Genomic DNA, 11,320 nt, shown 5'->3' with positions numbered 1-11,320 from the left:
CCTCCCGTGTCTTAAACACAGGCTGACAAGGAGTCAGGCTTCCCTCCAGGGGCTCAGATATAGAAATGAGAAGCTCAGAGTGGGTTTGCTCAGGGCTACTCCTTGCCTAAGCATCTCTAAGGGGTCCTCTGGAAGACTGGTTTGGGTGGGGGAAGCCTAGAAGGAGGAGGAGAAAGAGGGGATGCCTATGTGCATGTGCCCATGTGCTGGCATATCCAGCCACATCAGCTACTTATATCCTGCTTACCTACCCTGTCTCTGCCCCTACTCCCTAACCACTGTTTAATCCACACTCAGAGGGCAACTGTTGTGCCTTAGCTGGGCCTGGCCCCTATCTCCAGTCTAGTCAGTGGGGATCCACCCTCTGTTAGAGAAGCTCTGGCTTTAAAAGTCCCCTTGGTCTAGGTTTAGCATGAGTGGGAGCGGGAGCAAGAAGGGGCACTGGGGAGCTGAGGGTGTGGGAAATAGAGTTCCCTGTGAATCCATGCCAGGTAATGCCGGACCAATGGGCTTTGAGCTTAATGGGCCAGTCACTGCCCAATGGGCTGAGCCCTTTGGGTTGTCTCAGTCAGATCCTTCACCATTAGCCATGAAGGCCAGGGAAACCCAAACCCACTTATCCCAGCATTTCCACTACACTATATGTGCACGGGGTTGGTGGGGGAGAAGGAATGGGCAAATTGATCCTTGCCTCTGTGCTCATAGATTAAAAGCCAAACAATCGACGAAGCAGGTTCCATTCAGGCCCCAACACACAGGGAGCCTCCACTGAACAGGATCATGGGGGAGGAGAGGAAAGAGTCCAGGACGGAGCAGTCAGATGGTCTTGAAATATATTTCCTAGTGTAGACATGAACTTTCCAGTTCCAAAAGAAGCCTTGGCCAAGAGAGGATAGTAAGCAGGCTAGCCAAAGAGTGGACTCCAGGAGTCAGGGAAGCAGGCAAAGTCATGGGGTTCCCCAGCCCCTAATCCCTGGTTCATGTTATATCCCCTCCCTCCACATGAGCCTGGATGAAGCTAAACCATTCTGTGCATAGGAGAGAGCACATGCCCATCTGTCAAATGCCCTCAGAGGGGTCAGATACAGTGGAAGTCCCCCACCTTTTGTTTGCATGGTGTTGGGGCTTTCCAAGCTCAGGACCCCCAACTAGCCTGAGAAATGGGGAAGCCAGAATCTGCTCTGCACGGCTAAAGGAAGGCATGAGATGTTGGGAGAAAAGCCACATAGGACAATAGTTCCTAACTTCAGCCCCAAATGTAGCCTCTATTCCCTGTAAGTGGATGGAGGTAATTGAGGACATCACCCAGTTATATGGACAGGGGAACTAGAGGCAGGTGAACAGGAGGCCACTTCACTGGATGGGAGGCTCTACCTCTGTCCAAGTACATGGGGCAGATGTATGTAGGGGGATCATCCAGAATCATCCTGCATGAGAGTTGGAACAGTCTTCACAGGCCATCTCTCATTTTACAGAGGAGGAAATTGAGGCAAAAGGAAGCTAAATGACTTGTCCAAGGTAAACTAGGTAGTAAGCATCAGAAGTGGGTGATGGCATCCCCATCTTGACTGCCCAGGCCCCAAGGTTTTCCCCGGGTCCTAGCTGGGTGGAGGAGAAAACAGCTTCACAAACTTGGCTCTGCTAAGGACCCCTTAGTTCAGTGACCTACTGGAAGGAATCTTTAAATCTGGAAATCACCTAGTCCAACCTCCCATCCCCTGCAGGGATCCTCTTTACAGCTTTTCTGTTGGATGGTCTTCCAGTCTATCCCCAACACCTCCAGTGATCAGAAGACAAGGACCCCCTGAGGCAGCCTGCTCCATTGTGGGACAGCTTTGAGCATTAAATTCTTCCTTGGATTGAGCTCAGATCTTTCCTGAAACTTCCACCCATCGGCCCTACTTTGAATTACCACCCCATGGTGATGGTGGAGGGCTGGGGTTGAGCAGGGACAGACAAGGGTCCCCAGACGAGGGGAAACAAGAAGCCAAAGAGTGGGAAGACAACCCCCTTCTATAGACCCTCAGCCAAATGCAAAGGAAAAATACAAAGGTGTGGCCAGTCCAGCTGGCATGGGGGCAGGAGGACTCAAGGGGAGGAGTTCAAGCTCGATTGTATGTTTCTCGTGTACCTTTCTTCTCTTCCAGGGAGAAGAGACTTTTGTGGGTGCCTATACAACCAAGCCTCTGGGAAAGGTGAGATCCTGGCGATGACCAATCTTTGGGAGCTGAGCAGGGGAGCACACAGAATAATATTCATACTAGGATCCCATGTCCTCTGCCCCTCTCTCTTCCACAAGGGGCCAAAGTCTGGAGGGACCCTTCTCTTCCCTCCCTTCTCCCCAAGAAGCAGACAGTCTCAATGCAAGCAGAGACCTCAGCCACCCGGTGACTCAGGCAGAAGGCACAGTTGTTAGGAGCCTGGTCAAGGCTTGACCACCATGTGGCTCCATTCCTGGGTAAGTCTGAAAGCTGGAGGCAGGTGTGGTCTGGAGAGATAGGCTACTCAGCCTGTGGATGCCCACACCTTCCTCTATATTCTGAGCATTGAGTAGTGTTCATCAGTGCCCCTCCCCGTTCCCTCAACAGGATTAAAAATCCCCTAATTTGCCCAGGAAATCCCTGTCTCAGGCAGAGGCTGGGGTTGGTTGAACTAGGAGGGTCAGGGGACCAGGCAGCCACATTCAATACCGGAGTCTCTGCAAAATGTCCTTTGCCTTAACCTCTTCCCAAGGGAAGATTCTTGGCTGGGAAAGAGCCCAGGGGACTCCTCATTGAGGCAGACCAGTACCTGCCACATGTGGGCTAGAAGTCTTCTATCCCATAATGAAAGGGCCAGCCATCACCTCCCCTCTTCACCCACGGGGGAGGCCAGCACTCATCTGGGAAGGGGAAATAGAGAGGAGAGTCCTTAGAGCAGAGGCAGGGGTGGGAGTGCCTGCTCTCGTCCTGGGTGAGCCCAGCTACAGGAAGCTATCCTCCACTTCCTGGTGACCCAGGCCTGGCCTGGGCTCCGGCTCTGGCTCCAGCTGTGGCTCTGGCTCTCGCTCTGGCCCCAGCTCTGGCTCTGGCCCCAGCTCTGGCTCCTCTGACTCGGGTTCTAGTTCCTCTTGTAGCTCCAGGGGGCTATCACAGGAGATGGTGGATGATGTGTTGGCTTCATTCAGGGTAGAGCTAGAAGGAAATCGAGGATAGTAAAGGACCAGTGTGGGGAAGTATGGTGGCTCTGGACCTGCCCTCCCCTGGAATGCTCCTGCCTGTCAATATTCTTCCTAAAACATGATGCTTACATGATACTCCAGATGGAATCTAATAAGAGCAGAGGATTGCAGGATGATTATCGCCTTTGTTTGGGACCCTTTGCTTCTCTTCAGGCAGGCTAAGATCAGATTAGCTCATTGGGGATGCTATGTTCCCCCAGATGACTCATACTGAGCTTGAGGTCCCTAGGAAACCCAGGTCCTTTTCATGTGAACCATTACCTAGACAAACTTTCATTATTCTAGAGCATAAGAAAGGATCATGTGGTTGGGGGTGGGCTTTGAAAACCAACATGATTAGCTGCCTAGTGTCTCTTTCTTCCTGGTCTCCACTACCATTTTGTTTGTATCCTTCTGCTCTGCCTAATCAGGATTCTGACCATAATGGAAGCTCAGGATGGACACACTACGATGAGGCTAGAACTTCCTTGCTGGAGACAATTGACCGATAAGGCATGCTCCGCTTACCTGGCAAAGCTGTGGGAACTCTCCAGGGGGGCCACATCGGGTCCTTCAGGCTTAGGGTCTGGCAGGGGGATGATGTAATCATTGTCCCCCTCATTCTGCTGCACAGCCGTATAGAGGACAGAGCTGGTGTCGAGGGGACCCCTCGGGCCACCAAATGCAGGGAGCTGGGCTCGGGTTCGCAGAATGGCTGGGTGGTCACTCCTCAGAAATTCTTCATCTACTTGCTGGTACTTCTGTTCACAAGGGGAAAGATGGGGGAAGGTAAGTGGGATGGCATCGGCTGGAGCGCCAACAAACTTTGCTCTTTCTAGCCTCAACATTCTATGTGCTGTGATTCTAATAACTGCGCTTCAAATCATTTCTGCTTCTCACCCATGTCTCATTTTATTTTTTTTCAGGGACGGCGAAGGCACAGATCAGAGTCCAGCCATACCCTACCCAGTACTCAGTGAGATTAGAATCTCCAAAATAGCCACAGTTGGAGACATATGACTTACATTCCTGCCTCCACCATGGTAAGGCCTCCCTCGCTGTGAAATGGAAGCAAAAGTGGGGGTGGAGACAGGAGGAGCTTCATTAATCCTTCAGCCTTGTTGGAGAGATTGGCCTGACCCAGGCTGCTTCCCTGATGCTGAGCATCGCATCTCACACCCATTTTGCCTCCATCTACACAACTGCTTAGTGAGGCACAGGGGAAAAAGTCAGATTCTCTCAACTCTTTTCTAGAGACACAGAATCACAGGATATCAGAGCCAGAAGGGACCTCTATCTATAACCTCTGGTCTAACTCTTCTTTCACAGAGGAGGAAAGAGAGATCTTGGGAGGGGAAGTGAATCTGTAAGTTCTCAAGGATAAACCAGACTTACTGGCAGCCATAGGACATTAGGCTATGGTGTATTTGGGGGTGCAGAGTGGGGGAAGTTGTCTTAGGCAGTGATACAAGTAGGGAGGGGTGAGCAAGCAGTCAAGCCAGGTACAGCTTACAATGAGAGGGTATAGGAACCCAGGAGTTGCTCCCTGGAGCCCCAACCTGCAGAGGATGGGGCTGAAGCCACAGTCTGCTTCCTGCCTGCCTTCCCAGCCTTCTACTGCCACCCCCACCTCACATTATTCTCTTACACTTCCATTTATGTTACAATCCAACTGGCTCATGGTCTCTTTCCATCTCTTGTCAAGCCATCCTCCCTGCCTTGCACATATTCAATCTCTCTTCAACTTTACTTTTCACAATTCTTATCTTTTTCTCTGCCTGGCTTAACTCCAATGCCACCTCCCAAAGCTTTCTCAATCTAATAAAATAATCCAAATCAATAAACATCTATTAAAGTGCCTACTATGTGCCAGACACTGTTGTTAATGTTCTTTCTCTCCTCAAATTACCATGTGCTTAATTAGCTCTTATTTCATCCCCTAAGTTCCTTGAGGGCAGAGATGGTTTTGTTTTTAATCTTTGTATCACTGATGTACAGAATATTGTCTTGCACACAGATGGCAGTTTAATGAATACTGACCTGTACTGTACCATGGAGAAAAGGTGACAACATTTAGTTTGGGAGTCAGATTTGGCAATCTGATAAGGACTTTAGGGAACCCAGGGCAAAAATAAGTCTGGTGCTCCTCCCAGTTGTATATACCTTTATATAAGGTTATAAAGCCCAGCTTGGGTGTGAGATCACTCTCTTCCAGTTAGCTTTCCCTGGTTCCCCTTCTCCACATCCCCACCTCAAGCTGAAAGTGCTGTCTCCTTCTTCTGAAAGAATGAGTGACAAGGCCAACGGTCACAATTTACCTTCTTGTAGCCCTCCCCCAGGAGGCCCTCCATCAGAATGACCAGCTGAGAGAAGGAGGGTCGAATCTCGAATTTCTCCTCCCAACACTTCTGCATGATTTCATAGCTGAGGGGAAAAGAAGAGAGTTTGAGGGACTTGGAATCTGCATTTCCCCTTGGATCAAAAGCCGGGGTTAGAAAGGGGGTGGAGGCAGAGTTGGGGGTCCTGAGTTCCTTAGGTCACACTCACATCTCTTCTGAGGCATGGGTGGGCTTGGCCATGCGGTAACCACGCTTGATGGCATTGTAGAACTGCTCATTCATGGGCAACTCTGGGTACGGGGTGCCACCTGCCAGGGACACAAAGAATCACAGAATCATAGATTTGCAGGGCACTGAGCTGGGAAATGCCTGAGAGGTATTCTAGTAGCATGGAATTGAGAGTCGTAAAGAACCTTAGCGATTACCTAAAACAACCCCTTTATTTTACAGATGGAAAAAACTGAGACCCAGAGAGATTAAGTGATTTAATTTAATATTTAAGGGGGTAACTCAATATTTAAGGAGGTAACCTGCTCCATTACTGGTAAGTTAGGAAGTTCTCCTTTACCCTGACCTGAAATCAGCTCCCTGGGACTTCCTCCCACTGGTTCTCATTCTGTCTTCTGGGCATTATTACCAGCAAATTTAATCTCTTCCACATGACAGTTTGGTTTCTTTTATTGGCTTTTTGGTGACACAATCGGGGCGAAGTGACTTGCCCAGGGTCACACAGCTAATAAGTGTCAAGTGTCTGAGGCTGGATTTGAACTCAGGCCCTCCTGGTCCTCTATCCACTGCGCCACCTAGCTGCCCCTATGACAGCTTTTTAGGTATTAGAAAACTGGAGTCATGTCCCCTCAGAACCTTCTCTTCTTCAAGCTAATGGAGTAGAAGGTACTTTCTTTTCTGGAACAGGTTAGGAGAAATCACATCTCATAACCCTGGGTGTACCTCCCCCAATATCCTGGACAAATGTGTGCCCTTCAGAAAGTGGGGGAAGGTTGGAGATATGCAAACAAGGATGCACTGGGGAACATAAGATGGGAATGAGGAAACTCTCTGGAAAAAGGTCAGATACCCCCCTGTAAGGGAGGACCAAGGCTAGAGTCAAAGGCAGGTCCCTTGCCCTTGTGGTAAGGGTATGGCAAAGGAAAGGTCACAGGGGACACTCCAGGGAAGTGATGGGCAGGCAGAGCCCATACCCAGGGTGAAGATCTCCCACAAAAGGATGCCAAAGGACCACACATCGCTCAGGGTGGTGTACAGGCTGTTGAAGATGCTCTCTGGAGCCATCCACTTCAGGGGCAGGAAAGTCTAGGAGGCAACAAGAGATCCGGTTAATATGGAAGAGGGCTCCACCTACCCCACAAGTCTAGATTCTACCCAACAGAAGCCAGAGAGGCACTGCTTTCAAGGAGACCCTTCTTCGTCTTCACTGTAGGTAAGGACAGCTCCTTACCGTCTAAGCCAGAAGCCTGGGAAAGAGGTGCCAAACATTTTCAGACAGAATAGTCACAGTTCATAGAATCATACACCCGGAATGGACTCTCAGAAGTCATCTAGTTCAATCTCCTCATTTTACAGATGAAGAAACTGAGGAAGGAACTGAGTCATTCTAGGTCACACAAGTGATGCTGGTAACAGAGTGGGATTCTAGCTTAGGTCTTTTGATGCCAAATCCAGAGCTCTTTCCACTGTACTGTGCTGCCTCCAATCCATATGGAAAGTGATAGCTACAGATCATGATCACTCTCAGACATGAAGACATTACTCAAAGCCTGGACAACTCCAACCACAGAGTCTCAGCTAATTCAAGAATTAAAAGGCCTCTGCTGGACTGAGGACTTACCTTGAGTTTGAAGCCAACACAAAATCAGAGGCTGGAGGTTACTGTCCTTCCTCTCTGACCCTTTTCCAGGCCACCAGGCAAATGACTAGATGCTTTTTCAGGGACTAGTTCCTTAGGTTTCTAAAATATGGAGACACCTCCGTCCTGGGTAGGAGCCCTTTCTTGCGTTACAGGCTTAAAGTTTCCCACCCTCTTCCTGGAACAGGTCGTGGGACTCAGAATATCATCCCACAGAGGAGTGCCTGCCAAAGACCTCCACAGAATGCCTGATTACTCTTGTGTTTTGCATATGTCATGCATGTGTTTCTATATGTATGCGTTGTCTCTCCTGATAGACTGGAAAGTCCCTGAGATCAGAGACTATATCTTTTCTGCTTTTGTATCCCCAGAACCTAGCACAGTGCGTGACATATAGCACTTAATTAATGCTTGTTGCTTGCATTTCCAGTATTGACCTCCCAAGTGAGCTCTCCTTGAGACTATAGATGCCCAACCAGTTCTGTACCCTAACTTCAGGCTTGGGCTAGCCTAGGAAATCCTTCTGTGCCCTTAGCCACCTGATAGGGATATTCCTGAGAGGGATAGAGAGAGCTCTTTTAAGGCCACATTCTGGCTTTGGCCTCCTTGTGGAGACAGCCCCCATGGGGAGAAAAGTTAAGGGGTAATGGGTTTGATGTCAGGGATGAGAATCTACTTTGCACCACCAAGATTTGAGCACGATGTGGGGGGTCAGAGACTGACCTCTACTGCCGCTGCAATCATAGAGCTGACTAAGAGTAAGGGAAACTTGAGTTTAAATCCTGTTTCTGGCACTTACTAGCTGTGTGACCCTGAGTACAGGGTCACCTGTGTGTGTATAACCTCTTAGCCTCAGTTTCCTAATCTATAAAATGAGGCTAACAATAGCACCTACCTTCAGGGTTGTTGTAAATAGCAAATGAAATTTTTATATATATATATAAAGTAATTTGCAAACTTTAAGGCACCATAAAATGGTATTGCTATCATTGTAGTTGTTGTTGTTGTCATTATCACCCTCATCTCCCTTCACCCACCTATGAGGTTTCCCTAAAACTAAGCTCCAGAAACCCATATGTTGGTGGGAAGCAGATCCCCTTAAGCAACTCAGTGCTGAAATTAGCCTTGCCTGGAGCATTGCAAAGGGCTGAGGTTTCATTTCCTGTTGGGAGAGAATGGTAAACCCCATCCTGAAGACTGATGGGAAAAGCCCCAGGCTAGACAGCTGGGGCTTGCGGTTCAAGATGGCAGCAGTGGTCAGTGGCTGAGCTGGGGCAGGGTCCTGCCCTAGTCTTTCTCCCTGAGAGGAAATCTGCTTTAGAGCATAGAGTCTTACACAGGCCCACCATTGCCAAATTTACGGTATGGATGGGGGCTACTGAAGGACCATGTTTAACTGAATCGAATGTCTCTCTGGGTTGCCTCCATGCCACCTGGCACAGGGCAGTGGGTGGGCACAGACCCGTACACCATGTGTGAGGAAGGCGATTGGTTGGAGAAAATTGTGTATGCCTGTTATTGTACGCGAGGCACTCCACATTGTCTAAGTGTTTTGTGGTGAATGGGGTGGGAGAGGGTAGATCCCTGGTGGTGGTAGGGGATACAGCTGTGACTCATTTGAACCTGGGGCAGAAGTGGAGCTTTTGCAAAGGTGAAAAACAAATTGTGCTCTCCCCTCTCCCTTCCTCCTTCCCCCACATCCCCCAGATAACTAACAAATAGCGTGAAGCATGTCCTTGAACACTATCATAGTGAGAGGTGGCTGTATGGGTGGAGTGGTGGGGCTTGGAGGGAAACCTCCTCTGGTTTGATAGAAGGGGGAGGAAATTCATCATCATCTAGCTGGTCATCTCATCCTTTCCTGTTTTAACTGTTTATACTTGTTCAGTAAGTGCTGAACTCTATTGTTTTAAGTACTAAAAGACAACAAGTGCCAATCAGAGCCCTCTTTTCTGCCCTCTTACAAAGGCCTGATCCTCACCCTAGTTAGGTTCTGGGGAGGGCCCAGAAAAGACATCAGTATGAAATTGAAAAGGAACAGAGAGTCGGTTCAGACTGGGTGAGGATTGAGAGGGGATATCAGGTCTTTTAATTTCTTTTTCTTTCTTTCTGTATTCTTCTTTTCTCCCTCCCTCCCTTTCTTTCTTTCTTTCTTTCTTTCTTTCTTTCTTTCTTTCTTTCTTTCTTTCTTTCTTTCTTTCTTCCTTCCTTCCTTCCTTCCTTCCTTTCTTTCTTTCTTTATTTCTGTCTTTCTTTCTTTCTTTCCTTCTTTCTTTCTATGAACTTAACAACTCCTGTGTATACTCCAGGAACTATGAGGAAGCAAACCAGGTCTTTTACCCTAGACTTCATGGCAACAGCCACTGAATGGGACCAGAACAAGACTGGAAGTAGATGGAAAGTGACCAAAGGATTTAGAGTTGCAACTGGCCTTCACAAACATCTAGTTCCTCATTTGACAGAGGAAGAAACTGAGGCCCAGAAAGGGGAAGCGAGTTACTCAAAGTTCTTTAAGTAGCATCATAGGATCATCTAAGCAAATCAGGGATTCTTAACCTGTGATTTAAAAAAATATCTTGAGGGCTCTATTTCAATGTAATTAATTTCCTTTGTAATCTTCTGTGTTTTATTTTATTCATTTAAAAATATTTTTCTGAGAAGGACTCCATAGGTTTCACCAGACTACAAAAGGGTCCAGGACGCATAGAAGATCAAGAACTCGCCCTCCAGAGTTATATGGGATGTCAGAGACCATCTGGTCCCACATATAGATGGGGCCCAGGAGAAGGGAGAGGTTAAGTAACTTGCCCAGGGTCACACAGGGACTGGGCCAATGCTGTTTTTCACTCTGTTGCCCAGAAAGCTGGCCTGACTTCCATGGACAGGCTAAGGGTATTTTAGGATAAGATCTTCATGTTCTGTAGCTCGTGAGTTCTGAATTTTGCAAATTTCTGTATTTTCCCTTCTTTTTCTTAGCTCTTTTGGAAACTCCACCCTCTGCTTCTGATGATTCAGGGGAAAGAGGCCAGGAATGGAGCAGTAACAGCTGCAGAGAGATGTAGAAGGGGGTGTCTCGCCCCCAAGCCTCTCAGCAAGAAAGTCAGGAAATAAATGGAAGAAAACTTAAGATCAGGCTTGATAGGTGCTCAGCTACAAGAAAGCCCATCCCTTTCCAGCCTGGGATTCAAATATATTAGCAGACATTGATAGGGACTTTATATACATTTTCTCACATGAAATCCACATCCCTGTGAGGGAGGGGGAAGGCAGGTATTACCTCCATTTATTAACACCATTAATTTCAGCCAGTATGAACTAGGGAGACCCCTTTGCCTGGGGTGGAGGATAGGGACACAGACAGATTTCATAGTGTATTCTCAAACTAAGCCTGCACATTTTGGGGATTGTCTTTACTGTTGTTCCCTCTCCATGAAGAGAAATCTGGAGAACACAAGAAATAATGCCCTGCTTAGCAGAACTAGGGAGCCAAGACAAATGGTCCCATGTCCAAGAGTCTCCATTATTGCAAGTGAAGGAGACTGACCCAACACACTGGCTACCATCTTCATCTCTCTTCCTGCCCTCCCCCCCCCAACTTTGGACTCTGCCCCTGGAACACTGGGCTCGACAGGTGAGCTTTCACTTCATCTTGTATGAAACCAGGCCTCCACTTCACTTGCTGGCCATCTCCATACCATGCCATGGAAGCATACCCCTCCCTCCCTTTCCAGCTTCCTTTAATCTGTTGTCTTCCTCAATTAGAATGTAAGCTCCTTGAGGGCAAAGATTGTCTTGTGAGCTTGTATTTGTATCACCAGCACTTAGTACAGTGTTTGGAACACTAAATGCTCTCTCTCTCTTCTTTCTCTCCTCTCTTTCTCCTTTCCCTGTCTCTCTGTCTGTCTCTTTTTCTCT

The 11,320-nt window shown here is 48.2% G+C and overlaps 1 protein-coding gene across 3 annotated transcripts in view; it reads right to left on the bottom strand.

The window, feature by feature from the left end:
- Window positions 1-819: 819 nt before the first annotated feature.
- The window catches only part of PDGFRB (platelet derived growth factor receptor beta), a 67,531-nt gene continuing 57,030 nt past the window's right edge, over window positions 820-11,320 (bottom strand). For all 3 annotated transcript variants that reach the window (XM_027841709.1, XM_027841711.1, XM_027841710.1), the window contains exons 19-23: window positions 6,741-6,852; window positions 5,747-5,846; window positions 5,518-5,623; window positions 3,728-3,960; window positions 820-3,173 (exon numbers count right to left, since the gene is read on the bottom strand). In XM_027841709.1, the coding sequence (XP_027697510.1) occupies window positions 2,963-3,173; window positions 3,728-3,960; window positions 5,518-5,623; window positions 5,747-5,846; window positions 6,741-6,852 (762 nt within the window). In that variant the 3' untranslated portion in view covers window positions 820-2,962. The remainder of the gene's footprint in view (window positions 3,174-3,727; window positions 3,961-5,517; window positions 5,624-5,746; window positions 5,847-6,740; window positions 6,853-11,320) is intronic.

This window comes from Vombatus ursinus, unplaced genomic scaffold, assembly GCF_900497805.2.
Source record: "Vombatus ursinus unplaced genomic scaffold, bare-nosed wombat genome assembly UNPS02014863.1, whole genome shotgun sequence".
Classification (NCBI taxonomy): Eukaryota; Metazoa; Chordata; class Mammalia; order Diprotodontia; family Vombatidae; genus Vombatus; species Vombatus ursinus.
The sequence above is the reverse complement of the archived record's forward strand: the minus strand, read 5'-3'. Positions and strand labels throughout refer to the sequence as shown.